This window comes from Ranitomeya variabilis, chromosome 1 (assembly GCF_051348905.1).
Source record: "Ranitomeya variabilis isolate aRanVar5 chromosome 1, aRanVar5.hap1, whole genome shotgun sequence".
NCBI classification, from domain to species: Eukaryota; Metazoa; Chordata; class Amphibia; order Anura; family Dendrobatidae; genus Ranitomeya; species Ranitomeya variabilis.
The window spans coordinates 405,981,721-406,008,436 of NC_135232.1; the positions used below are offsets into that span (position 1 = coordinate 405,981,721).

The window sequence follows — 26,716 nt, forward strand, 5'->3', positions numbered from 1 at the left end:
TCAGTCAAATCCACTACAAAAATGCAGGTATAAAAATGTTTGCGGATTTGCTGAGCTTTTGTTTTGTGTTTTACCTGCTTCCTATGGTGTTTCCCACGCTGTATTCTGTGTGACAGCTTGAGAAACACCGGTGCGGTGGTTCTTATCGGCGGTAACGCAACGTCGGTCAGAGAGCCTTAGGGCCCCTTCACACTGTGCAATCAAAGTCTGAACGAGCGTTCGATTTGTGACGTTTATCCGTCCTCATTCCGAGGTTGCAAAGTGTGACATGGCGTTACGATCTGCGACGCAGCCCAGCATCGTACGATGTGAAAGAAAGAGCAGAACTTTCTTTCGTCGTAAATGTCTCGCTGTGGCGGTCGAAATCGTAGTATGTGACGGCGGTCATACGAGCTCGTAATGCGACTACGTGGGTTGGGCTTCCGCATACCTGTCTCCTGATTGGGCGTGACGTTTTAGCACGCCCATGCTGGTAATACGTCACGCTCGGAGTCGTAGGACTATGGCGGTGTGAAGGGTAGCGTACGATTGCGACGCGTGACGTTCACATCGCAACTACGTCAGAAAAAGCGTTAACATCGTAGAGTGTGACCGCTGGCTACGAGCTCGTACTGCGATGTCGAATATGACGCAAATGCGTCGTAATCGTAGCAGAATCGACCAGTGTGAAGGGGCCCTAAGAGATCATGCTTTCAGATGTCCGCAAGACCCCGCAGCTGTGACTGGGACCCGCGGTAACGCTACCACCAGTACTGTCGGTCAGAATGCTGCGGGGTAACACTGTCAGATGTCAGTATGACCCCGCAGCTGTGACTGTGACCCGCAGCGGTGGTCTGCGGTAAAGTGCTTACCGAAGGTCAGCAGGCGTAGGCTGATGAGACTACGGCTCCCATTGGGCTACGTCTGCTGTCACTGATAACAGTGATAGCAGGTGTCGCTTTTGAGGGACGTAGTATCATCTGCCGGCACAGTTGGGAAAAAAAGTAAAATAATTACATACACATTCACATAAAAATAAAAACCCATTATACTCACCTAACACCAAATTCCCAACGCCCTTGTCTCCTAGAAATAATGTTAAATAATAAACCACCATCTACTCACCTTTCTGCCGTAGTCCACGTAATCCTGAGTGTACCACAGCAATCTTGCGTGTAGAACATTCACATCGGGAGATGTGACCGCTCTACCCGGCTGCCGGCGATACACTGACAGGAGGTAATAGCTACCGCAGTGTATTGCTGGGCTGCCATGAGAGTTCTCCGGAATTCATTAGTTTCGGTGCTCTCACTTATGGCATTGCTGCGTGACAACCTTCTCACAGCAGCTCAGTGATACACTGCGAGAGCGATTAACTCCTGTCAGTGTGTTTCCAGCTGTCTTTAAGAGCAGTCACATTAGTGACTGCTCTCAAAGTGATCAGGATCGTCGTGGGACATTATGGATTACCTTCTCTGTGGACAGGTTAGGAACATTGTGTTTTTTTTATTTTATTTTTGTTACAGGAGATGTTGACTTCGGTGGATTAGGCGTTCGGTGAGTATGGTTTAGTTAAGATTCATTAAAGGAGTCTGTGTCATTATTTCAAATAAAGGACTTTATTCTGGATATGTGTATTTCTACAATATCACTAGACACTTATAGACACTTCTCCATTACTAAACATGTGGGCTTGATGTCACCTGACAATACAAAGGTGACATCAACCCCACAATTGTGAACCCCACTTGCCACCGCTACAGGGCAAGTGGGAAGAGCATGGCTAAGCACCAGATTTGGTACATCTTCTAGATGCGCCTTTTCTGGGGTCGCTGAAAGCTGATGTTTTTAGTCTGGGAGGGGCCAATATCCATGGCCCCTTCCTATTCTATTAATATCAGCCTGCAGTATGTCATACTTGGACCCGTTGAAGCGCAGTCCGCGTGAAAGGGCCATCGTCCGGTTCTCTCCCTGCACCCTCTCGTTTTAACTGCAGCCCGAAAGGCATGTCCGTACTCCTATTTATGGATGAATAAAGGATTTTTAATGTATATCGCTTGGGTGAGTGCCACCTTTTCTGTTTTTTCTGGATGTTTTGATACGTATTACTGTTTGGTTGTGCACCACAGTGCGATAATTGTCCACGGTTGGTCTGCCTGCCACATGAAACTGTGACTATTGCTGCAAGTCTCCCACTTTAATTGCCATCAAAAACCATTTATCCTGGTGCCGTCATACTTTCTTTTTTTTTCTTTTTTTTTTTTTCTATGCACTATTTTCATTACTAAGCCTAGAGCTAGGTGTCAATGACAGCTGCTGACACCAAGCCCTAACCCTAATCTTACTCTGATGCCATACTGCATCAGCATGAAAAAGGTGGTGTTGAGCCAAAAAATTGCATCACAAATCTTTTTTTTTTTTAATTATCTTTATTTAGCTCTAAAAAGCATTCATTGCTGTACAAACACACATGCAAAAACGCATACAAAAATGTGTTTTTTCCCTTGAGGTTTTCCTGCCAAGAGATGCAAAAACCTTGCAGAAATTTCTGCAAGCATATACTCAATGTGGACACATATCCTAAAGGTGAAAAAAGTATAATTTGCCCATTGATTTAACCTTTTTTTTAAATAAGTATTTTTGTGAATACCTTCTGTTGTATATGTGCCTGTGACCGTCGCCATCGCTGCCCACTCAGTCCGTATCACATGACCCCAGCTGTAGCCTCCACTTATATCAAGTTCTGGAATCCCTTTATTGATCCATTCGTGACCTAGTCGCACGCACTCCCGATTGACAGCCCAGCATCACTGGGATTGACAGCCCAGTGTGACGTGCGGCAGCCCAGTCAGTCAGGGGGAGTGCGTGCGGCTGGATCATGCCTGGATGAATGAAGGTATTCTGGAACTTGACGTGATGTCAGTGGTGACTGCAGCTGTGGTCACGTGATGCGGACTGCAGCGATAGCACCACTCACAGGCACATATAGCAACAGAAGGTATTCACAAAAATTCTTATTTAAAAGGTTTAAATCAATGGGCTAATTCTACATTGTAGTGGACCACCTTTTTAAAGGTGCACTTACACTGACTGACCTGACTGTAATGTCTAAACACCTGCTGATCGTCTACATGCGAGCTGAACAGCTGCAGTTTGATAGTCTGTTTAGACAACTGCACTTGAACATGCACAGAACAAACATTAATATGAGCATTCTGTATACATAGAAAATCATTGTTCACGGCAGCACATGCACTTCTTATAGTGAGTGCTGATTTCATCTGTGCTATTATGGCATACCATGATGTAACTTGAAGCTTCTGGTCCCCAATAGAAAGCCTTATCTCACTTACCCAGTGGTATTTATAATTTAGTACTTGTGTCTTGTGTAACAGAGGCAATGTAAAGCCTTATCTGGCCCCAGGGCCCAGGTGAGACTGCTACTTTGGCACCCTTCATATCTATCTTGTGGTGTTCTTTGTGCCTGTGCTTCTTATGGTGCAGTTTAATGGCATCCATAACAAACCGTGTCACAGCAGATCTGCCATAACTTAGTTAAAAATGTCAGTGCAAACAGAAAATTATTGTTATTGTGGTCACCTAAATACATGTGCATTTTTTTCTTATTTAGATGGGCACACGTAATGTGCGCAATAGCTGTCCCAGAAGTAAGATTTGAAAATGTGATGGAGCGATCCCAAATAGATACCAGCGGAATTCCTCTGGAAAGGTTGAAATTGGTAAGTAAGCAACAAGTAAAAATTGTGATAATTAAAAAGGAAGACAAAAATAACCCCTGGCAGTGTAGCAAGTCCCAAAAGCACATCCACAGTAAAGAAACCAACAAGACCGAAAGGTTGCAGGACTAAAATAATTACAAATAATAATCATTGCTTTTGTTGAATGTAGATTAAAAACATTATGTATCTAAAACAGACATAAATATATATTAGTGGGTGAGCCAGTTGGAAAACCCCAATAATAAAAGGGCTCCAGTCACTATTCAAAAACAGTATGTGAAAGGAAAAAATATATCATATGTAGTTTTTGTGTAGACATTGTGAGTCTCACCCACCAAACTCCTAACGCAAATTTCACAAATGCTTATTCGGAGATTGATACAGGAAAGAAATATACCGTATATACTCGAGTATAAGCCAAGATTTTCAGCCCAAATTTTTGGGCTGAAAGTGCCCCTCTCGGCTTATACTCGAGTCATGATCGGTGGTGGGGTCGGCGGGTGAGGACTGTCATATACTCACCTAGTTCCGGCGTTCCTGGCGCTCCCCCTGCCCGTCCCACGGTCTCCGGGTGCCGCAGCCTCTTCCCCTGAGCGGTCACGTGGGACCGCTCATTAGAGAAATGAATAGGCTGCTCCACCTCCCATAGGGGCGGAGCCGCATAATTCATTCCTCTAATGACAGTGCTAGTGACCGCTGATAGAGGAAGAGGCTGCGGCACCGAAGACCAGCTGTCCGGGGGAAGGAGCGGGACGCCGGGAGCAGGTAAGTATGGCATATTCACCTGTCCTCGTTCCAAACGCCGGGCGTCGCGCCATCTTCCCAGCGTCTCTCCGCACTGACTGTGCAGGTCAGAGGGCGCGATGACGCATATAGTGTGCGCGCCGCCCTCTGCCTGATCAGTCAGTGCAGAGAGACGCCGGGACCGGACGCTGAGGAGCTGCAAGCAAGAGAGGTGAGTATGTGTTTTTTTTTTTTATTGCAGCAGCAGCAATGGCACAGATTTATGTGGAGTATCTATGGGGCAACGGTGCAGAGCACTATATGGCACAGCTATGGGGCAACGGTGCAGAGCACTATATGGCACAGCTATGGGGCAACGGTGCAGAGCACTATATGGCACAGCTATGGGGCAACGGTGCAGAGCACTATATGGCACAGCTATCTATGGGGCAACGGTGCAGAGCACTATATGGCACAGCTATGGGGCAACGGTGCAGAGCATTATATATATATGGCACAGCTATGGGGCAACGGTGCAGAGCATTAGCTGTGCCATATATATAATGCTCTGCACCGTTGCCCCATAGCTGTGCCATATATACAATGCTCTGCACCGTTGCCCCATAGATAGCTGTGCCATATATATATCTATGGGGCAACGGTGCAGAGCATTGTATATATGGCACAGCTATGGGGCAACGGTGCAGAGCATTATATACACTCACCGGCCACTTTATTAGGTACACCATGCTAGTAACGGGTTGGACCCCTTTTGCCTTCAGAACTGCCTCAATTCTTCGTGGCATAGATTCAACAAGGTGCTGGAAGCATTCCTCAGAGATTTTGGTCCATATTGACATGATGGCATCACACAGTTGCCGCAGATTTGTCGGCTGCACATCCCAAAGATGCTCCATACAAGGCAGGATGGATCCATGCTTTCATGTTGTTTACGCCAAATTCTGACCCTACCATCCGAATGTCGCAGCAGAAATCGAGACTCATCAGACCAAGCAACGTTTTTCCAATCTTCTACTGTCCAATTTCGATGAGCTTGTACAAATTGTAGCCTCAGTTTCCTGTTCTTAGCTGAAAGGAGTGGTACCCGGTGTGGTCTTCTGCTGCTGTAGCCCATCTGCCTCAAAGTTCGACGCACTGTGCGTTCAGAGATGCTCTTAGGCCTACCTTGGTTGTAACGGGTGGCGATTTGAGTCACTGTTGCCTTTCTATCAGCTCGAACCAGTCTGCCCATTCTCCTCTGACCTCTGGCATCAACAAGGCATTTCCGCCCACAGAACTGCCGCTCACTGGATTTTTTTTCTTTTTCGGACCATTCTCTGTAAACCCTAGAGATGGTTGTGCGTGAAAATCCCAGTAGATCAGCAGTTTCTGAAATACTCAGACCAGCCCTTCTGGCACCAACAACCATGCCACGTTCAAAGGCACTCAAATCACCTTTCTTCCCCATATTGATGCTCGGTTTGAACTGCAGGAGATTGTCTTGACCATGTCTACATGCCTAAATGCACTGAGTTGCCGCCATGTGATTGGCTGATTAGAAATTAAGTGTTAACAAGAAGTTGGACAGGTGTACCTAATAAAGTGGCCAGTGAGTGTATATGGCACAGCTATCTATGGGGCAACGGTGCAGAGCATTATATATGGCACAGCTTTATGTGGAGCATCTATGGGGCCATAATGAACGGTGCAGAGCATTATATGTGGCACAGCTTTATGTGGAGCATCTATGGGGCCATAATGAACGGTATGGAGTATCTATTTTTAATTTTGAAATTCACCGGTACCTGCTGCATTTTCCACCCTAGGCTTATACTCGAGTCAATAAGTTTTCCCAGTTTTTTGTGGCAAAATTAGGGGGGTCGGCTTATACTCGGGTCGGCTTATACTCGAGTATATACGGTATCTTGGTACCGTGTTAGCCAGTAGATAGAAAAATATTTAGAATTGAGAGTCCTCAGTGGTTGATACCTTTTAATGGCTAACTGAAAAGATGGTAACAAATTGCAAGCTTTCGAGACTACATACGTCTCTTCATCAGGCAAAGACTAAAACAAATTCTGAAGAATCACATATTTATGCACAACATAGTATAGAAGAAAAAAAAAAAAAGGGAGAGCGAGAGGGGAAAAAAACCATGGATAAGCCAGGTGACATGAAGCAGAATTACCATGGGTGATAAACAGTTACGTCCATAAATATTGGGCCAATTCTTAGATAAGGATTGTTTTATTGTCGTGTGATTAGGGTCTGGTTCTGTTGTGATGACCCCACATGGTCTGATGGGCAAGTTCATTAGTTGATGTAAAAAGACATAAATCCGTGTGACACATTCATTCCTGCATTTAGAGTGTCAAAGGTCGTCATCAGTTTATATTCCCAGACTCTCCTGTCTTTCTGCGATTTGAAGTTACCCTTTAATACAAGTAATTTCATGTCCATAATGTTATGATTTGGGAGGCAGAAATGTATTGCCACAGGTATATCCATTCTTTTTTCTCTTATTGTACAGCGATGAGAGTTCATCCTTGTTCTCAGGTTCATCCTTGTTCTCATCCAAAACACATAAAAAACTCCATTGTCTACAGCCAAGCCATCAGATACAATCGTATATGTTCCAACCCAATGGATAGAGATGAACACCTTGGTCGCCTCAGAAAGACCTTTTTGAATCAGGGCTACCATCCAAGAACAATTGAAAATCAGATCACAAGAGCCACCAGAATATCAAGGAATCACCTGCTACATTACAAAACTAAAGAAGAAAATAACCGGGTACCTCTAGTAGTTACCTACAATCCAAATCTGGAGGCGCTAAGGGGAGCTGCACGGAAATTACAACCTTTGCTGCAAAAAGATGCCCGACTACAAGCAATTTTTCCAGACCCCCCACTACTGTGTTTTAGGCAGCCCCCAAATCTAAGAAGCATCATTGTCAAGAGCTCCCTGTCCTCTCCAACAGCTGCAACAACTTCCTTGCAACCAGAAAAAATGTAAAACCTGTCCATTTATAATGACCACGGACAAGATAAAGATCCCCAGTTCACATCAGGACTACAAGATACCAGGTACTTTCAGCTGCGTCACTTCTAATGTGGTGTACCTAATCATTTGTACTAAATGTCCAACTGGGGGTCTGTATGTAGGGGAGACAGGGCAGAAACTGAGAACAAGGATGAACTCTCATCGCCATACAATAAGAGAAAAAAGAATGGATATACCTGTGGCAATACATTTCTGTCTCCCAAATCATAACATTATGGACATGAAATTACTTGTATTAAAGGGTAACTTCAAATCGCAGAAAGACAGGAGAGTCTGGGAATATAAACTGATGACGACCTTTGACACTCTAAATGCAGGAATGAATGTGTCACACGGATTTATGTCTTTTTACATCAACTAACGAACTTGCCCATCAGACCATGTGGGGTCATCACAACAGAACCAGACCCTAATCACAGGACAATAAAACAATCCTTATTTAAGAATTGGCCCAATATTTATGGACGTAACTGTTTATCACCCATGGTAATTCTGCTTCATGTCACCTGGCTTATCCATGGTTTTTTTCCCCTCTCCCCCTTTTTTTTTTTTTCTTCTATACTATGTTGTGCATAAATATGTGATTCTTCAGAATTTGTTTTAGTCTTTGCCTGATGAAGAGACGTATGTAGTCTTGAAATCTTGCAATTTGTTACCATCTTTTCAGTTAGCCATTAAAAGGTATCAACCACTGAGGACTCTCAATTCTAAATATTTTTCTATTCGGAGATTGTGTGTTGGGTCAGCCTCATATTGACTTTACTACCATTACATCCACTATTTGCACTTCATCCAATCTATTTTTCCAGGAACTATTTTTTGGCACTCCAGTCTATACTAGTTTTTGTATCATATATGCTTGACATTGCATATTCTTATTAAGCATTTTAATACATTTGTAAGCATACATATTGTTGCATAATTTGTTTTTACGTAGTGATTGGTGTGCTTTTTTATGGCAGTTTCCCTGCTGACTCTTCTACTAATATATCTTTCTGTCTGTAGTGTTGGATACATATATTTTTTTTTAATCTACATTCTATAAAAACCTTTTTTTTATTATTTGTAATTTTTTCAGTCCTGGCACTGTTATATTTTGTTGTTTTGTGTTTTTTTTTGTTTTTTTTTAAATTCAGCATTTTTATTGAAGAAAAATTATTTTTTTTGTCCGACATCCAGTAACCAATTACAGATTATGCACCAACATATTAGTAAGGGTCAATATATAAAAATAGCTTGAGTTTTATACCAAAATTAGTAAAGTAGCACATGCCAAATATCTACCACAATGTCACCTGTCTACCACTTGATCTGCTTCCTAGGTCGTTGTGTATCTTGGTTTTTGGCTTGAAACAATGTTTCAATTGGGGTTTAGCGGTAAAAAAAAAATGCACCTTCTAATGCTATCCCGTGAGTATAACAGCCCTAATCGAAATGTAGTTAACTCTCTGGATGCAATTATTCAATAATGTTTCAAATTTTCCACTCTCATGTTCAAGTGTACTCCATTCACCAGATTTAGCAAGAAGTTTATTTTATTGATAAACTCTTGGATAGTTGGTCCCATCTCATCTATCCAGTCTTATGCCAACAACTTCCTTGCCATGTAAATTATCCTTGCTACTGCAACCTTTCCTGATCCATTAGTTTCCCAATCCTCCACATATACCAATGTACAGACAAAATGTGAGAGAGTAGTATTAACAAAGCAGACATTATGAACGGCATCCTTAACCCCCTTCTAGAATCTTAACAATTCTCGGCAAGCCCACATGTGCATTAGTTCTGCTAAATGTTTCTTACATTTGGAGCAAATGGTGTACCTTCTTACCTCTAAATTGTACAGAAATGGTAGCATTTTGTAGACTTTCAGCTAGGTTAAAATGGGACAGTCTGTGTGCTTTACGAAGTGTGGTACCTTTTCCAGAACTTCTCTCCATAGATCTTCCTCAATGATGTCCCATCCCATTTCTTTTTTTACTTTGTTAATATTATATCTACCAATGACAATTGCATTGAGATGACTCGCACCAAATGATATACATTAGCAAGAAGATCTTATTCTATTCTAGTATAGCGCATCTGTCCTTTCTAATGACTCCACTTGAGAAGCGTTCCATAACTGTAAAAATGCTCGGGTGGTCTCCGAGTATTTGTTAGTGCTCAGAGATTTAGTTTTCATTGCTGCAGCTTCATGATTTACGGCTGCTAGCCAGGCTGAATACATGTGGTGGTTGCCTGTTTGTTAGGGAATTCCCACATGTGTTCAGGCTGTCCAGCAGCCATAAATCATGCAGCTGAGGCGATGAAAACTAAATCTCCGAGCACTAACAAATACTCGGAAATCACCTGAGCGTGCTTGGGAAAACCCGAGCAATGAGTATGCTCGCTCATCACTACTAGTCCCTTGTCAACTTTGCATTGTTAGTAAATGTAAGGCGGACACTTTTTCCATATAATGTCTTTAAAGAGTATCCGTCGTTTTAATTTTTATTTCATAAATCAATAGTACACCTGAAAATAAGAAACTGTGTATTATATGTTATCGGAGAAATCTGCTTCTTTCTCCGACAGGACTGATCTTTCATTGTCAAAATTTCAACTCTGGGGTAAAATCTGTATTCAGTGAAGACAGACTTTTACATTACCGACATGGGAGATGGCAGCTGCTATTGATGATTCTATGTAGATAGGAAGAGATAGAAGCAGAGATTCTCCTCTATGCCCTCCCATCTATATAGCATTTGATCAGTAGTAACTGTCCTCTACGATCTCCGTAACATTTTGTATTCACCGAATGCAGATTTTACCCCAGAATTTAGGGTTTTGAGAATGAATGATCAGTCCTGTCTGACAAAGAATTAGATTTCTCTGACAAGATATATTACAAAGTTGCTTATTTTCATGTGTACTATTCATTTATACAAATGCAAAATTCAATCGAGAATTACTCATTAAAGATCTTATTAATTTTATAGAAATATCTCAATGGGAACTACAATGGAAAATTGTGCAGCATACAATGTAGCTGGGACATCCATACCATTTGGATGAGAATTGTTGACCCAAGTACTAACAAAGGGAGTTTGGGCCAGACTTCAAGCTTCTGCCTGATCTAAAAGAGGTTGGCCACTTTTTTATTGATGGGTCATCAGTAGGGTTGAGCGACTTTTATTTTTATAGGATCGGGTCGGGTTTCACGAAACCCGACTTTCTCAAAAGTCGGGTCGAGTGAAATCGGCCGATCCTATAAAAAAGTCGGGGTCGGCCGAAACACGAAACCCAATGCAGTGCAATGGGATACTCTCCTTCAGGCCCTGGAATCCATATTAATGTGTAAAATAAAGAATTAAAATAAAAAATATTGATATACTCACCTCTCCGACGCAGCCTGGACCTTACCGCTGGTAACCGGCAGCCTTCTTTGCTTAAAATGAGCGCGTTCAGGGCCTTCCATGACGTCACGGCTTCTGATTGGTCGCGGCCGCCCATGTGACCGCCACGCGACCAATTACAAGCCGTGACGTAATTCTCAGGTCCTAAATTCCTAATTCTAGGAATTTAGGACCTGAGAATTACGTCACGGCTTGTAATTGGTCGCGTGGCGGTCACATGGGCGGCCTCGACCAATCACAAGCCGTGACGTCATCTAAGGCCCTGAACGAGCTCATTCTTAGGAAGGAAGGCTGCCGGAAAGAAGCCGAGGGTGAGTATATTCCTATTAGGTATATACTTACCCTCGGACGCGCCCTGCTTCTTTCCGGCAGCCTTCCTTCTTAAGAATGAGCGCGTTCAGGGCCTTAGATGACGTCACGGCTTGTGATTGGTCGCGGCAGCCCATGTGACCGCCACGCGACCAATCACAAGCTGTGATGTAATTCTCAGGTCCTAAATTCCTAGAATTAGGAATTTAGGACCTGAGAATTACGTCACGGCTTCTGATTGGTCGCGGCTGCCCATGTGACCGCCACGCGACCAATCAGAAGCCGTGACGTCATGGAAGGCCGTGAACGCGCTCATTTTAAGCAAAGAAGGCTGCCGGTTACCATCGTCCAGGGGCCTCCGGAGAGGTGAGTATATCAATATTTTTTATTTTAATTCTTTATTTTACACTTAAATGTGGATTCCGATACCGATTTCCGATATCGCAAACATATCGGAACTCGGTATCGGAATTCCGATACCAGATTCAGAAGATCGCCGACCTCATGGCCGACCCCACACAGGGGTCGGGTCGGGTTTCATGAAACCCGACTTTGCCAAAAGTCGGCGACTTCTGAAAATGGCCGACCCGTTTCGCTCAACCCTAGACTCATCAGTATCAGATCGGTGTGGGGGCGACACTTGGCACCCCCACTGATCAGCTGTTAATGGCAGTGGCCAGAAGTTAAGCTTTGTCAAAACTATAGTGGCTATAGTTAGGTACTGCAGATCCATCTCCTACTCATGTGAATAGTATGTGGATCTGCAGTACCTGGCCATGACTACAATAGAGATAGTGGAGTTGCTGTGTTGTGGCCAGAACCGGTACAACTGATTGTCGAGGGATCACTGTATGTTTCAAACACTTGTGCACTCTTCAGCTCTCTTCCTGTTCTGACCTTCTCTGTGGGTATTTGCTTGTTCTCCCATATATAATTCTGCCATTTAATGATTTAGCATTGTCATACAGGGGGAAAAAATAGATAAAACAAAATGTAAAAATATTTTAATTAGCCCCTCTGCCCTCATTTTACTGATATAAACAGTTTAAAATCAAAAGTATTGTGAAAGGTCCTCTTTAAAAGACAGGCTTGCTTTTTAGTGTGTCTCAAAGCAAATCTATTGTGAGCATGAATGGTGTATTTCCCTCTTTGTTTTATAAGCACATTTCAATAAATCAAATACAGTTGTTGAATAGGTTCATGTTGTGCCTTATCTTAAGCACCTTATACACAGCATGCAGTTTGTCTAGGGAAAGATCTAAAAACATCTTGCTTTTGAAGAACAGATGATAAGACTTGAATTGTCTTTTGATCAGATAATAGAAAAGACAGTGTCAATCATGATTAAACTGATTTATGTAGCAAAATGTGAAACTAAAATGTAATAATGCAGATATGTTCACACATTAAATATAAACGTAAAGAAGAAGAAGAATATAAAAGTTGTAGGGAACAAAAAATGTTCCTTCTGTCTGATGAAATTGTTAGAAATGTATAATGCAGACAACATAGCCATTCATTAAAGAAAACCTGTCACCAGGTCAGAGAGTGCCAATTTTTTCTCGTCGTTTGTTCCCCACCACCACCTTCCTGATCCAACCAGCTTTAAGTCAGTGCTGGCGTGTGGTTATAGCCGTGGCTTACCATGTACTTAGCGGTGACTGAAGCTGCGCTTCTATGACTGAAAGCCAGAGGCTGCCGGTGGGAATAAAGTTCACTTCCTCCCGGTAGCTAGGATTTCAGTGCTGCAGCCGCACAGCTTTATTGACCTGCAGATTAACCCCATATTAGCGCGTTGATTGCCTTTCTGACATGACAGGTTTGTTTAATGGATTTATGGCAGCACACTGATAGGCTATTTATATAAAATTAATATGGTCCTCTTCATTTTTTTTTTATCAGGCACAGCACCATTGGTAATGGCTCTGCTTGGTACTCATGCTTAGTCGCATCGCTGGGCCAGCTATTTGATTCTAATTGCCCATAAAAGGTTGTTTCACAAGGTATCTTAAATATAGCATTGATGACTTTATCAATGTCAGATTGGTGGAGGTCTAGATGTCAGCTCCATCAACTGCTAAGTGTCCGCGTGGCCCTGTAATGCAGATTCCCTCCTATTCATTTGAATAAAGGCAGATGTGCAGTGCTCGGCTGAGGTTGCTACTCCACTGTCAGAGCTGTGCTGTTTAGCGCTGTAACTGTTTGTTGTTGGCGGCAGCTGGATGTTAAAACAGTCGGGGTGCTGGGTCCTCGATCCCAACCAATCTGATATTGATGACCTATCCTCAATATAGGTCAATCAATATAAAAGTAGTAGAGCAAACTTATTGTCCTTCAATCTCCTGCAAAATACCTTTAAATGCCTAGTGGCTGAATTGCTATGTAATTGAGGGAAATGAGCCATAGCTAGACTAGTTGGAAAGTCACACAAAGTTAGTGAGCTGTATTGTTTTGCGGCTATTTAGTGAAGTCAGCATGCTGAGTAGGCTAGAATCCCACATGGTTGGCCCACAAAAACTAGAACAAAAGCTGAATGTTCAATTGCAGTCATAGTGCCTAATTCACTATATTGAGAAAAACTTCTACTACACATAGAATTAAAGATATCAATTATCATGCACACAGAAACCAGAATTACAAGTGTATTAGTGAATTTCTACAAATAAACCCTTTAAAAGGTATTAGTCACAAAATCAGATGGTTTTGATTTGTATGAAAAAAAAAAAAAAAAAATATATATATATATATATATATATATATATATATATATATATATATATATATATATATATATATATCATATAAATGTATGTATGTGTATGTACCTTCCATCCGGATATCCATTATGTTGGTCTCTATCCTGGTGTATGCACAGCCCATAGTCATCCATGTAGTGTAATGCACAGCCCATAGTCATCCATGTAGTGTAATGCACAGCCCATAGTCATGCATGTAGTGTAATGCACAGCCCATAGTCACCCATGTAGTGTAATGCACAGCCCATAGTCATCCATTTAGTGTAATGCACAGCCCATAGTCATCCATGTAGTGTAATGCACTGCCCATAGTCATCCATGTAGTGTAATGCACAGCCCATAGTCATCCATGTAGTGTAATGCACATCTCAGTCATCCATGTAGTGTAATGCACAGCCCATAGTCATCCATGTAGTGTAATGCACAGCCCATAGTCATCCATGTAGTGTAATGCACAGCCCATAGTCATCCATGTAGTGTAATGCACTGCCCATAGTCATCCATGTAGTGTAATGCACAGCCCATAGTCATCCATGTAGTGTAATGCACAGCCCATAGTCATGCATGTAGTGTAATGCACAGCCCATAGTCATGCATGTAGTGTAATGCACAGCCCATAGTCACCCATGTAGTGTAATGCACAGCCCATAGTCATCCATGTAGTGTAATGCACTGCCCATAGTCATCCATGTAGTGTAATGCACAGCCCATAGTCATCCATGTAGTGTAATGCACAGCCCATAGTCATCCATGTAGTGTAATGCACAGCCCATAGTCATCCATGTAGTGTAATGCACAGCCCATAGTCATCCATGTAGTGTAATGCACTGCCCATAGTCATCCATGTAGTGTAATGCACAGCCCATAGTCATCCATGTAGTGTAATGCACATCTCATAGTCATCCATGTAGCGTAATGCACAGCCCATAGTCATCCATGTAGTGTAATGCACTGCCCATAGTCATCCATGTAGTGTAATGCACAGCCCATAGTCATCCATGTAGTGTAATGCACATCTCATAGTCATCCATGTAGCGTAATGCACAGCCCATAGTCATCCATGTAGTGTAATGCACAGCCCATAGTCATGCATGTAGTGTAATGCACAGCCCATAGTCATGCATGTAGTGTAATGCACAGCCCATAGTCATGCATGTAGTGTAATGCACAGCCCATAGTCATCCATGTAGTGTAATGCACAGCCCATAGTCATCCATGTAGTGTAATGCACATCTCAGTCATCCATGTAGTGTAATGCACATCTCAGTCATCCATGTAGTGTAATGCACAGCCCATAGTCATCCATGTAGTGTAATGCACAGCCCATAGTCATCCATGTAGTGTAATGCACAGCCCATAGTCATCCATGTAGTGTAATGCACTGCCCATAGTCATCCATGTAGTGTAATGCACAGCCCATAGTCATCCATGTAGTGTAATGCACATCTCATAGTCATCCATGTAGCGTAATGCACAGCCCATAGTCATCCATGTAGTGTAATGCACTGCCCATAGTCATCCATGTAGTGTAATGCACAGCCCATAGTCATCCATGTAGTGTAATGCACATCTCATAGTCATCCATGTAGCGTAATGCACAGCCCATAGTCATCCATGTAGTGTAATGCACAGCCCATAGTCATCCATGTAGTGTAATGCACAGCCCATAGTCATCCATGTAGTGTAATGCACAGCCCATAGTCATCCATGTAGTGTAATGCACAGCCCATAGTCATCCATGTAGTGTAATGCACTGCCCATAGTCATCCATGTAGTGTAATGCACAGCCCATAGTCATCCATGTAGTGTAATGCACAGCCCATAGTCATCCATGTAGTGTAATGCACATCTCAGTCATCCATGTAGTGTAATGCACATCTGTCATCCATGTAGTGTAATGCACTGCCCATAGTCATCCATGTAGTGTAATGCACTGCCCATAGTCATCCATGTAGTGTAATGCACAGCCCATAGTCATCCATGTAGTGTAATGCACAGCCCATAGTCATCCATGTAGTGTAATGCACTGTCCATAGTCATCCATGTAGTGTAGTGCACAGCCCATAGTCATCCATGTAGTGTAATGCACTGCCCATAGTCATCCATGTAGTGTAATGCACAGCCCATAGTCATCCATGTAGTGTAATGCACAGCCCATAGTCATCCATGTAGTGTAATGCACTGCCCATAGTCATCCATGTAGTGTAATGCACAGCCCATAGTCATCCATGTAGTGTAATTCACAGCCCATAGTCATCCATGTAGTGTAATGCACTGCCCATAGTCATCCATGTAGTGTAATGCACAGCCCATAGTCATCCATGTAGTGTAATGCACATCTCATAGTCATCCATGTAGCGTAATGCACAGCCCATAGTCATCCATGTAGTGTAATGCACAGCCCATAGTCATGCATGTAGTGTAATGCACAGCCCATAGTAATGCATGTAGTGTAATGCACAGCCCATAGTCATGCATGTAGTGTAATGCACAGCCCATAGTCATCCATGTAGTGTAATGCACAGCCCATAGTCATCCATGTAGTGTAATGCACATCTCAGTCATCCATGTAGTGTAATGCACATCTCAGTCATCCATGTAGTGTAATGCACTGCCCATAGTCATCCATGTAGTGTAATGCACTGCCCATAGTCATCCATGTAGTGTAATGCACAGCCCATAGTCATCCATGTAGTGTAATGCACAGCCCATAGTCATCCATGTAGTGTAATGCACTGTCCATAGTCATCCATGTAGTGTAATGCACAGCCCATAGTCATCCATGTAGTGTAATGCACTGCCCATAGTCATCCATGTAGTGTAATGCACAGCCCATAGTCATCCATGTAGTGTAATGCACAGCCCATAGTCATCCATGTAGTGTAATGCACTGCCCATAGTCATCCATGTAGTGTAATGCACAGCCCATAGTCATCCATGTAGTGTAATGCACAGCCCATAGTCATCCATGTAGTGTAATGCACAGCCCATAGTCATCCATGTAGTGTAATGCACAGCCCATAGTCATCCATGTAGTGTAATGCACTGCCCATAGTCATCCATGTAGTGTAATGCACAGCCCATAGTCATCCATGTAGTGTAATGCACATCTCATAGTCATCCATGTAGCGTAATGCACAGCCCATAGTCATCCATGTAGTGTAATGCACAGCCCATAGTCATGCATGTAGTGTAATGCACAGCCCATAGTCATGCATGTAGTGTAATGCACAGCCCATAGTCATGCATGTAGTGTAATGCACAGCCCATAGTCATGCATGTAGTGTAATGCACAGCCCATAGTCATGCATGTAGTGTAATGCACAGCCCATAGTCATCCATGTAGTGTAATGCACAGCCCATAGTCATCCATGTAGTGTAATGCACAGCCCATAGTCATCCATGTAGTGTAATGCACATCTCAGTCATCCATGTAGTGTAATGCACATCTCAGTCATCCATGTAGTGTAATGCACTGCCCATAGTCATCCATGTAGTGTAATGCACTGCCCATAGTCATCCATGTAGTGTAATGCACAGCCCATAGTCATCCATGTAGTGTAATGCACAGCCCATAGTCATCCATGTAGTGTAATGCACTGTCCATAGTCATCCATGTAGTGTAATGCACAGCCCATAGTCATCCATGTAGTGTAATGCACTGTCCATAGTCATCCATGTAGTGTAATGCACAGCCCATAGTCACCCATGTAGTGTAATGCACATCTCAGTCATCCATGTAGTGTAATGCACAGCCCATAGTCATCCATGTAGTGTAATGCACAGCCCATAGTCATCCATGTAGTGTAATGCACAGCCCATAGTCATCCATGTAGTGTAATGCACAGCCCATAGTCATCCATGTAGTGTAATGCACAGCCCATAGTCATGCATGTAGCGTAATGCACAGCCCATAGTCACCCATGTAGTGTAATGCACAGCCCATAGTCATCCATGTAGTGTAATGCACAGCCCATAGTCATCCATGTAGTGTAATGCACAGCCCATAGTCACCCATGTAGTGTAATGCACAGCCCATAGTCATCCATGTAGTGTAATGCACTGCCCATAGTCACCCATGTAGTGTAATGCACAGCCCATAGTCATCCATGTAGTGTAATGCACAGCCCATAGTCATCCATGTAGTGTAATGCACAGCCCATAGTCATCCATGTAGTGTAATGCACAGCCCATAGTCATCCATGTAGTGTAATGCACAGCCCATAGTCATGCATGTAGCGTAATGCACAGCCCATAGTCACCCATGTAGTGTAATGCACAGCCCATAGTCATCCATGTAGTGTAATGCACAGCCCATAGTCACCCATGTAGTGTAATGCACTGCCCATAGTCACCCATGTAGTGTAATGCACAGCCCATAGTCATCCATTTAGTGTAATGCACTGTCCATAGTCATCCATGTAGTGTAATGCACAGCCCATAGTCATCCATGTAGTGTAATGCACAGCCCATAGTCATCCATGTAGTGTAATGCACAGCCCATAGTCATGCATGTAGTGTAATGCACAGCCCATAGTCATCCATGTAGTGTAATGCACTGCCCATAGTCATCCATGTAGTGTAATGCACTGCCCTTAGTCATCCATGTAGTGTAATGCACAGCCCATAGTCACCCGTGTAGTGTAATGCACATCTCAGTCATCCATGTAGTGTAATGCACAGCCCATAGTCATCCATGTAGTGTAATGCACAGCCCATAGTCATCCATGTAGTGTAATGCACAGCCCATAGTCATCCATGTAGTGTAATGCACATCTCAGTCATCCATGTAGTGTAATGCACAGCCCATAGTCATCCATGTAGTGTAATGCACAGCCCATAGTCATCCATGTAGTGTAATGCACAGCCCATAGTCACCCATGTAGTGTAATGCACAGCCCATAGTCATCCATGTAGTGTAATGCACAGCCCATAGTCACCCATGTAGTGTAATGCACAGCCCATAGTCATCCATGTAGTGTAATGCACAGCCCATAGTCACCCATGTAGTGTAATGCACAGCCCATAGTCACCCATGTAGTGTAATGCACAGCCCATAGTCATCCATGTAGTGTAATGCACAGCCCATAGTCATCCATGTAGTGTAATGCACAGCCCATAGTCATCCATGTAGTGTAATGCACAGCCCATAGTCATCCATGTAGTGTAATGCACAGCCCATAGTCATCCATGTAGTGTAATGCACAGCCCATAGTCATCCATGTAGTGTAATGCACTGTCCATAGTCATCCATGTAGTGTAATGCACAGCCCATAGTCATCCATGTAGTGTAATGCACTGTCCATAGTCATCCATGTAGTGTAATGCACAGCCCATAGTCACCCATGTAGTGTAATGCACATCTCAGTCATCCATGTAGTGTAATGCACAGCCCATAGTCATCCATGTAGTGTAATGCACAGCCCATAGTCATCCATGTAGTGTAATGCACTGCCCATAGTCATCCATGTAGTGTAATGCACTGCCCATAGTCATCCATGTAGTGTAATGCACAGCCCATAGTCATCCATGTAGTGTAATGCACAGCCCATAGTCATCCATGTAGTGTAATGCACAGCCCATAGTCATCCATGTAGTGTAATGCACAGCCCATAGTCATGCATGTAGCGTAATGCACAGCCCATAGTCACCCATGTAGTGTAATGCACAGCCCATAGTCATCCATGTAGTGTAATGCACAGCCCAGTCATCCATGTAGTGTAATGCACAGCCCATAGTCACCCATGTAGTGTAATGCACAGCCCATAGTCATCCATGTAGTGTAATGCACTGCCCATAGTCACCCATGTAGTGTAATGCACAGCCCATAGTCATCCATGTAGTGTAATGCACAGCCCATAGTCATCCATGTAGTGTAATGCACAGCCCATAGTCATCCATGTAGTGTAATGCACAGCCCATAGTCATCCATGTAGTGTAATGCACTGCCCATAGTCATCCATGTAGTGTAATGCACAGCCCATAGTCACCCGTGTAGTGTAATGCAGAACCCATAGTCATCCATGTAGTGTAATGCACTGCCCATAGTCATCCATGTAGTGTAATGCACAGCCCATAGTCATCCATGTAGTGTAATGCACAGCCCATAGTCATCCATGTAGTGTAATGCACAGCCCATAGTCATCCATGTAGTGTAATGCACATCTCAGTCATCCATGTAGTGTAATGCACAGCCCATAGTCATCCATGTAGTGTAATGCACAGCCCATAGTCATCCATGTAGTGTAATGCACAGCCCATAGTCACCCATGTAGTGTAATGCACAGCCCATAGTCATCCATGTAGTGTAATGCACAGCCCATAGTCATCCATGTAGTGTAATGCACAGCCCATAGTCTTCCATGTAGTGTAATGCACAGCCCATAGTCATCCATGTAGTGTAATGCACAGCCCATAGTCATCCATGTAGTGTAATGCACAGCCCATAGTCACCCATGTAGTGTAATGCACAGCCCATAGTCATCCATGTAGTGTAATGCACTGCCCATAGTCATCCATGTAGTGTAATGCACAGCCCATAGTCACCCGTGTAGTGTAATGCACAGCCCATAGTCATCCATGTAGTGTAATGCACAGCCCATAGTCACCCATGTAGTGTAATGCACAGCCCATAGTCATCCATGTAGTGTAATGCACAGCCCATAGTCATCCATGTAGTGTAATGCACAGCCCATAGTCTTCCATGTAGTGTAATGCACAGCCCATAGTCATCCATGTAGTGTAATGCACAGCCCATAGTCATCCATGTAGTGTAATGCACAGCCCATAGTCACCCATGTAGTGTAATGCACAGCCCATAGTCATCCATGTAGTGTAATGCACAGCCCATAGTCATCCATGTAGTGTAATGCACAGCCCATAGTCACCCATGTAGTGTAATGCACAGCCCATAGTCATCCATTTAGTGTAATGCACTGCCCATAGTCATCCATGTAGTGTAATGCAGAACCCATAGTCATCCATGTAGTGTAATGCACAGCCCATAGTCATCCATGTAGTGTAATGCACTGCCCATAGTCATCCATGTAGTGTAATGCACTGCCCATACTCATATACTGTATGTAATATAATGCACAGCCCATAGTCATCCATGTAGTGTAATGCACTGCCCATAGTCACCCATGTAGTGTAATGCACAGCCCATAGTCATCCATGTAGTGTAATGCACAGCCCATAGTCATCCATGTAGTGTAATGCACAGCCCATAGTCACCCATGTAGTGTAATGCACAGCCCATAGTCATCCATTTAGTGTAATGCACTGCCCATAGTCATCCATGTAGTGTAATGCAGAACCCATAGTCATCCATGTAGTGTAATGCACAGCCCATAGTCTTCCATGTAGTGTCTCACAGACGCGGCGGCACACCGAGAGGATCATGTCACAAGGTAAACGCACTGTTATCAGATTATGACTACTATTTTGTCTTGGCACCACTGACAGAGATAACGGCTCACTCTGAAACACTCTCTGCTATTGCATTTTGATAGTTGATAATCGAGCCGTTTTTTCTGCTGTTAGCCACATAGATCAGCATTTGCTTTTCGGTGGCTGTGTGCTAATGGCAGTAACAGGTAAATTTGAGTTATGACGGCATAGCTGGCAGCCTGTAGCCCATTTTGGGCTGGATTGTGGACTAGTGGGAGATTTAAACAAACATCTCAGGCTCTTTTTGACCAGCATCTAACCATCAGTTATTATATTGTACTTACTGCCATTTTGACACAATAAGAGTAGTGAGTTCCTCTTATACAATTGTGTGCGGCCGTGTCTTTTGAGACACGTATATATATTCTTTCTTTTCTGACACCAATTTGTCATCTTATGATGTCAGTATCTTTTTAGCTGCTCTTTATCCACTTACTTGCTTTTTTGCATTTTGTCCCTATTTTGTATATGATACATGTTTAATAAAATGAATTATTCTTAACATATACCCCCACCTTGGCAGTCTGCTTTAGGATTTATTACTTATATGGGCTTCCATGGGGTCGCCCACTGACCATTTAATTATAGACTGCGTTGCTCTGGTCGAGCAAACTTTTTCTTCGTTGTCATCCATGTAGTGTAATGCACAGCCCATACTCATATATGTAATATAATGCAGAGCCCATTGTCATATATGCAGTAATATGGCCACGGACACAGTGTACTCTCCGAGTAAAAAAAATCCTTTATACATAAATGAATGAAGCTGACTCTAAGGTAAAAAAGCATTGTAGTTCTAATAAAGATTTGAATAATTAGAGAGGGTAATTAGACTTTGCCCAATGGGATGGCCAGCTGGGATGAAAGCTAATTTGCATAGATTAAATTATTATAAATTCACAAAAAATAACTAGGCAAGGAAAGTACATTTAAGATCAAAGTATTGGAATACCATATTTAGATTTGTCTGCATTATCATTTTTATAAAACAGTGGGTCTAGGTTTATAAAATACTCTTATGAACTTAGCATTATAGAAGAGGGTCCATTTTTGAGGCTTCTCAACTCTTAGGCTTCTTTTACACATACCGGGTTTTTTGTAACCAGTTATTGCGGGTCTTTTTTGCTGGCCATATCGCCACAATTTTCACGGTCTGCCGCAATAACGGACCGCAAAAAACTTGCAGATTGCCGTTTTTCGGGTTTCCAATACTATGGAAATTGTATTGGGAAAAAAAACGGCCTTCTACAAAAGCGGAAGTCACGGTGCACTGCAAAAACAAGCTTCCGTAGTTTTTGCTGCCCTATTGATTTTCAATGGGGGCCGTGTCCGTAAGCCGTGAAAAGATCGAGCAGGCTCGATCTCTTTTCACGGCCGTAAATAAGGCCCTCACGGCCATATGGCACACTGTGAAATTATTGCGGCCCCATAGAAATCTATTGGGGCCGCAAAAAAACGGGCGGCAAAACAACGGTATGTGTAAAAGAAGCCTTAGTCATAAAAAGTTACAAGGAGTATCTGTTGCTCTGAAAGGGCTTTTTGGCATTGTACGGACAACCTAATGATTAAAATAGGTACTGTGTAATGTCTAATTTCTTTAGTCCTGGTACTTCATGGGAAATTAAATAATATGATGCCAGAAATCTGTCATCTCCTTGTCCAATCACAGCTTCCCACACCCATTGAAGCACCTTTCTAGCGTTTTTTCCGTTTTGTTATTTCACTGCCAGAGTGTTATCACTAATTTCTTTTCCATGTTCTTAGTATTACACTTACCAGCCACTGTCTTCTGTTGTTCCCGGCACCGCTCCGATCACACTCTGCCATCTTGTGATAGCATCTCCTGACTTACCTGAAAAGCGAACTGTCACAAGCTCTCAATGTAACTTTATGACCGCCTCGTTCTGGCACAAAAGACTTAAATTGAGAAGTACATTCCGATCCATCCAGTAAAGACTGGAACAATCAGCTAGTTGCATCTAGCAGATGATGATCAGATCCGTGCTGAGGAGGGCATAAGATGGCGACTGGTAAGTATTTTATTACAGTCAAAGAAAAGATGCGTCATTACCACGCCAGCGGTGAAATAAAAAAAAAAAAAAATTGTGCAGTATTATTTCTATAATTTTGAATGTGTTTGTCATTTGACGTAACAGTCCTTTCCCTGGATGCCCACTCTGACTAAATGCTGAAGGCTACAGCTGATTAATAGCCACTGATGGGCTGCAGTAGTCTGTTCCATAACAATATCGCGTGTCCGCTAGGAGACAAAGTACAGATGTCAATGGAGCAATGACAGTCCAGTGTTTTTTTTTTTTAAATTTGTTTTTTTTTATATTGAATCTGGGGCACTTTTTCTGTTGAGAAGGGGTGATCACTGTGATTACCTTTTCTCCTTCGCCTCATAGGGGGACACAGACTGTGGGTCTATACTGCTGCCGCTAGGAGGCTGACACTAAGTGATACAAAAAAAGTTAGCTCCTCCCCTGCAGTATACACCCTCCTGCTGGCTCTCAGCTAACCAGTTCTTGCTTAGTGTCCGTAGGAGACACACGGACTGGTCTGCCATTCAATCCCCAAAAACTCTTTTTACCTTTACAACGGACGAACGGGGCGACGGATCCTTTCAAGGTTCCGATCTCCCCGAACTAACAACAGGCGAGCACGGGAGTTTTACCTCTTCGTATCCTCTCCTGCGACGTGGGAAGCCACTGCCTGAGCTGATTATAGGGGCGACGGGCTCCTTCAAGAGCACCGATCTCCCCCCTCCCTTATCAGATGAGCACTGGAGTGTCACCTCCACGTATCCTCTTCTGCAGCCAGGCCTATTGCCGGACATTCAGCCCTGCCCACCAGGTTTTACCCTCGGCTGTTCAGAGGCACTTTCCAGCGTGTCGTCCGAGCAGCCCCCACTGCACCACCACTATTAAAAGCGAATGGTACAAGGAGGTGGATGGTTCCTCTCCACCTCCAAAGGGACAATGGATTGAGGGCTTTTCTTTATCCCTGCACCGTCCAAACAGCAGCAACAGCACAGGATCTTTTCTACTTTCTGACCTGCTGAACATACTGCATACTGGGGTAAGTGCCGGGGCTCGAGCGGTTGGAGGGCTCTGCGCAATCGGTGGCTTTTTCCCTCGTTTTCCCTCATTCGGCGCCGGCTGGCTTAAAAAATTTTAGCCCCCAGCTTCGGGTTTGTGTAGGCCGCAACCCGGAACTCCGCCCATGCTAGGCCGCGCTTCAGGCTCCGCCCCCTATTCAGGCGCCTCTCATTCAGGACGAGAACTCTATTCTCGGTGGCCATCTCCTTCCTCCTGCCATTTCCGGACACGAGCTCATCCGGAAGTGGCTGCTGCACGCACCGGCGGTATTCTGCGCTGAAGACAGCGCTATTCCAGAAGGGGGTCTCAGAATCTGGGTAAGGAGACAGCAATCCACCCCTCCCCCGCACGCACCCCGGCAGCAAAAAGGACTAGCGTTTCCCTGTTTTTTAATGCATACGACCTGCAATGTCTGGTCTTAAAGGCACATGACCAGCAAGTGACTGGCAATCCCTGGTCTATAAGGCACTCGTCCAGCATTTCCTGGTCTTAAGGGTACATGACCGCATTCCCTGCTCTTAAAGGCGCATGCCCAGTAGTCGCTGGACTTATAGGTACATGACCAACATTCCCTGGTCTTAAAGTCATGACCACCCGGAAGCTGGTCACCTTTAACAGAGTACTTAGTTCAAATGAGCTCAGGAGTCCTCCGCCACCGCTGATCCCAGCTCTTCCTAGAGTACCTAGTTCCCCCCAAGGGGCTTCGCCTCTGGCGTAATCCATGGCTTCTCTGACAAGAGATTGAACCCTCTGGTTTGAAGTGCTCACAAGACCAATATACATAGATCCTCCCCTACATGGGATCTTTAGGCTAGCAGGGGCCACATGTATTCTAGAAACGGAACAAGACTCTGCATATGAATCAGACGTCGCCTTGGATCTGGACTCGCTAGAGCCTCAGGACAAGATCGATTCGCCCCTTTAGGCCACAATCTCTGTAAATTGACAAGGTCTTCCTCTAGATCACACAGGGTCACTCAAAAACGGAAACCCTTATTAGTGCATTTGCAATTTTCCTGGACAGCAAGCGTCCCGATGAGCGACTCACTGGCGAGCACCATGGTAGCGCAGTGGTAAACACCATGAATAATCACAAATGGACTTGCTCTAGAAACAGACTCTTCTTCAAGCAACATGAGATGCCATGCCTGGTTTAACTGTTTTGTCCTTCAAAGGACACCCATCTCATCACACCAGCATCAAATGAGCACATGGAGTATCGCCTCCACGTATACTCGGGGCGACGGGTCCTTCAAAGGATTCCGATCTCCTCACACCATCATCAAAAGAGCACATGGAGTGGTCGCCTCCACATATACTCTGGGCGACGGGTCCTTCAAAGGACACCGATCTCCTCACGCCATCATCAAATGAGCATATGGAGTGTCCCCTCTACTTATACTCTGCTACCAACGGGCCTGATGTCAACCCGCTCCTCCAGGGGACTTGATCCCCGTAGATGTACAGATGCCTTTCTTTTTTACGTCCGAGCAGTTCCCCTCTGCATTGCTACTATTTAACGAATGATGCGAGGAGGTGGATGATTCCTCTCCACCTCCCTGTTAGTGAGGTTGGTTGATTGAGAGTTCATCCTTTTATGTCTGCACATTCAATGACTGCAGCAACTCAAGAGATGGGTTCTTTTTCTCACCTAGCGGATGCAACCGTGCACTTCGCTACCTGGCACCTACCAGTATCCCTGCCCGATGAATCATCTTTTAAAAATACCATGGACTGTCAGACAATGACTCGTTCCGTCTTGAAGCCTCGAGGTCAGCGCTTTACCCGTCCTTAGCCCACACGGGTTACCAGACCAATGGTCTACTGGTCGGACACCTTAGCTACTTTCATTTACAGAAAGATTGGAGTAGTGTCCGCAACACATAGGAGTGTCCTATGTAAAATATGCTATACACCTCACCATAGGGTGCTTGGTCTATGAAGTTTTTTGTTACTGATGGTTCCAGTGTTGGTCTATATTTGTTTGTTTCAGATCAATTATCTCTCTTCCGGAGACAGTACAGCGGGCCATTCATATTTCTTGAGCGGGAGGCTTTGTGGTGCACGCCTCTTTGAATGCAGCTAGTTGCGCTGCGCTGTCTGCAGCGAATCCCATTTCATTCAGCTTTATGGATCAGAGAACGGAAGCATACTCTGCGTTAAAAAAAACACAAAAAAAAACTCCTTTGGATGGAGTTCCC

The 26,716-nt window shown here is 43.8% G+C and overlaps 1 protein-coding gene across 2 annotated transcripts in view; it reads left to right on the forward strand.

Annotated features, from left to right (window-relative positions):
- KDM4C (lysine demethylase 4C) overlaps positions 1 to 26,716 on the forward strand; it is a 595,853-nt gene that overhangs the window by 471,645 nt on the left and 97,492 nt on the right. For both annotated transcript variants that reach the window (XM_077249185.1, XM_077249186.1), the window contains one exon: positions 3,611 to 3,719. In XM_077249185.1, coding sequence (XP_077105300.1) covers positions 3,611 to 3,719 — 109 coding nt within the window. The remainder of the gene's footprint in view (positions 1 to 3,610; positions 3,720 to 26,716) is intronic.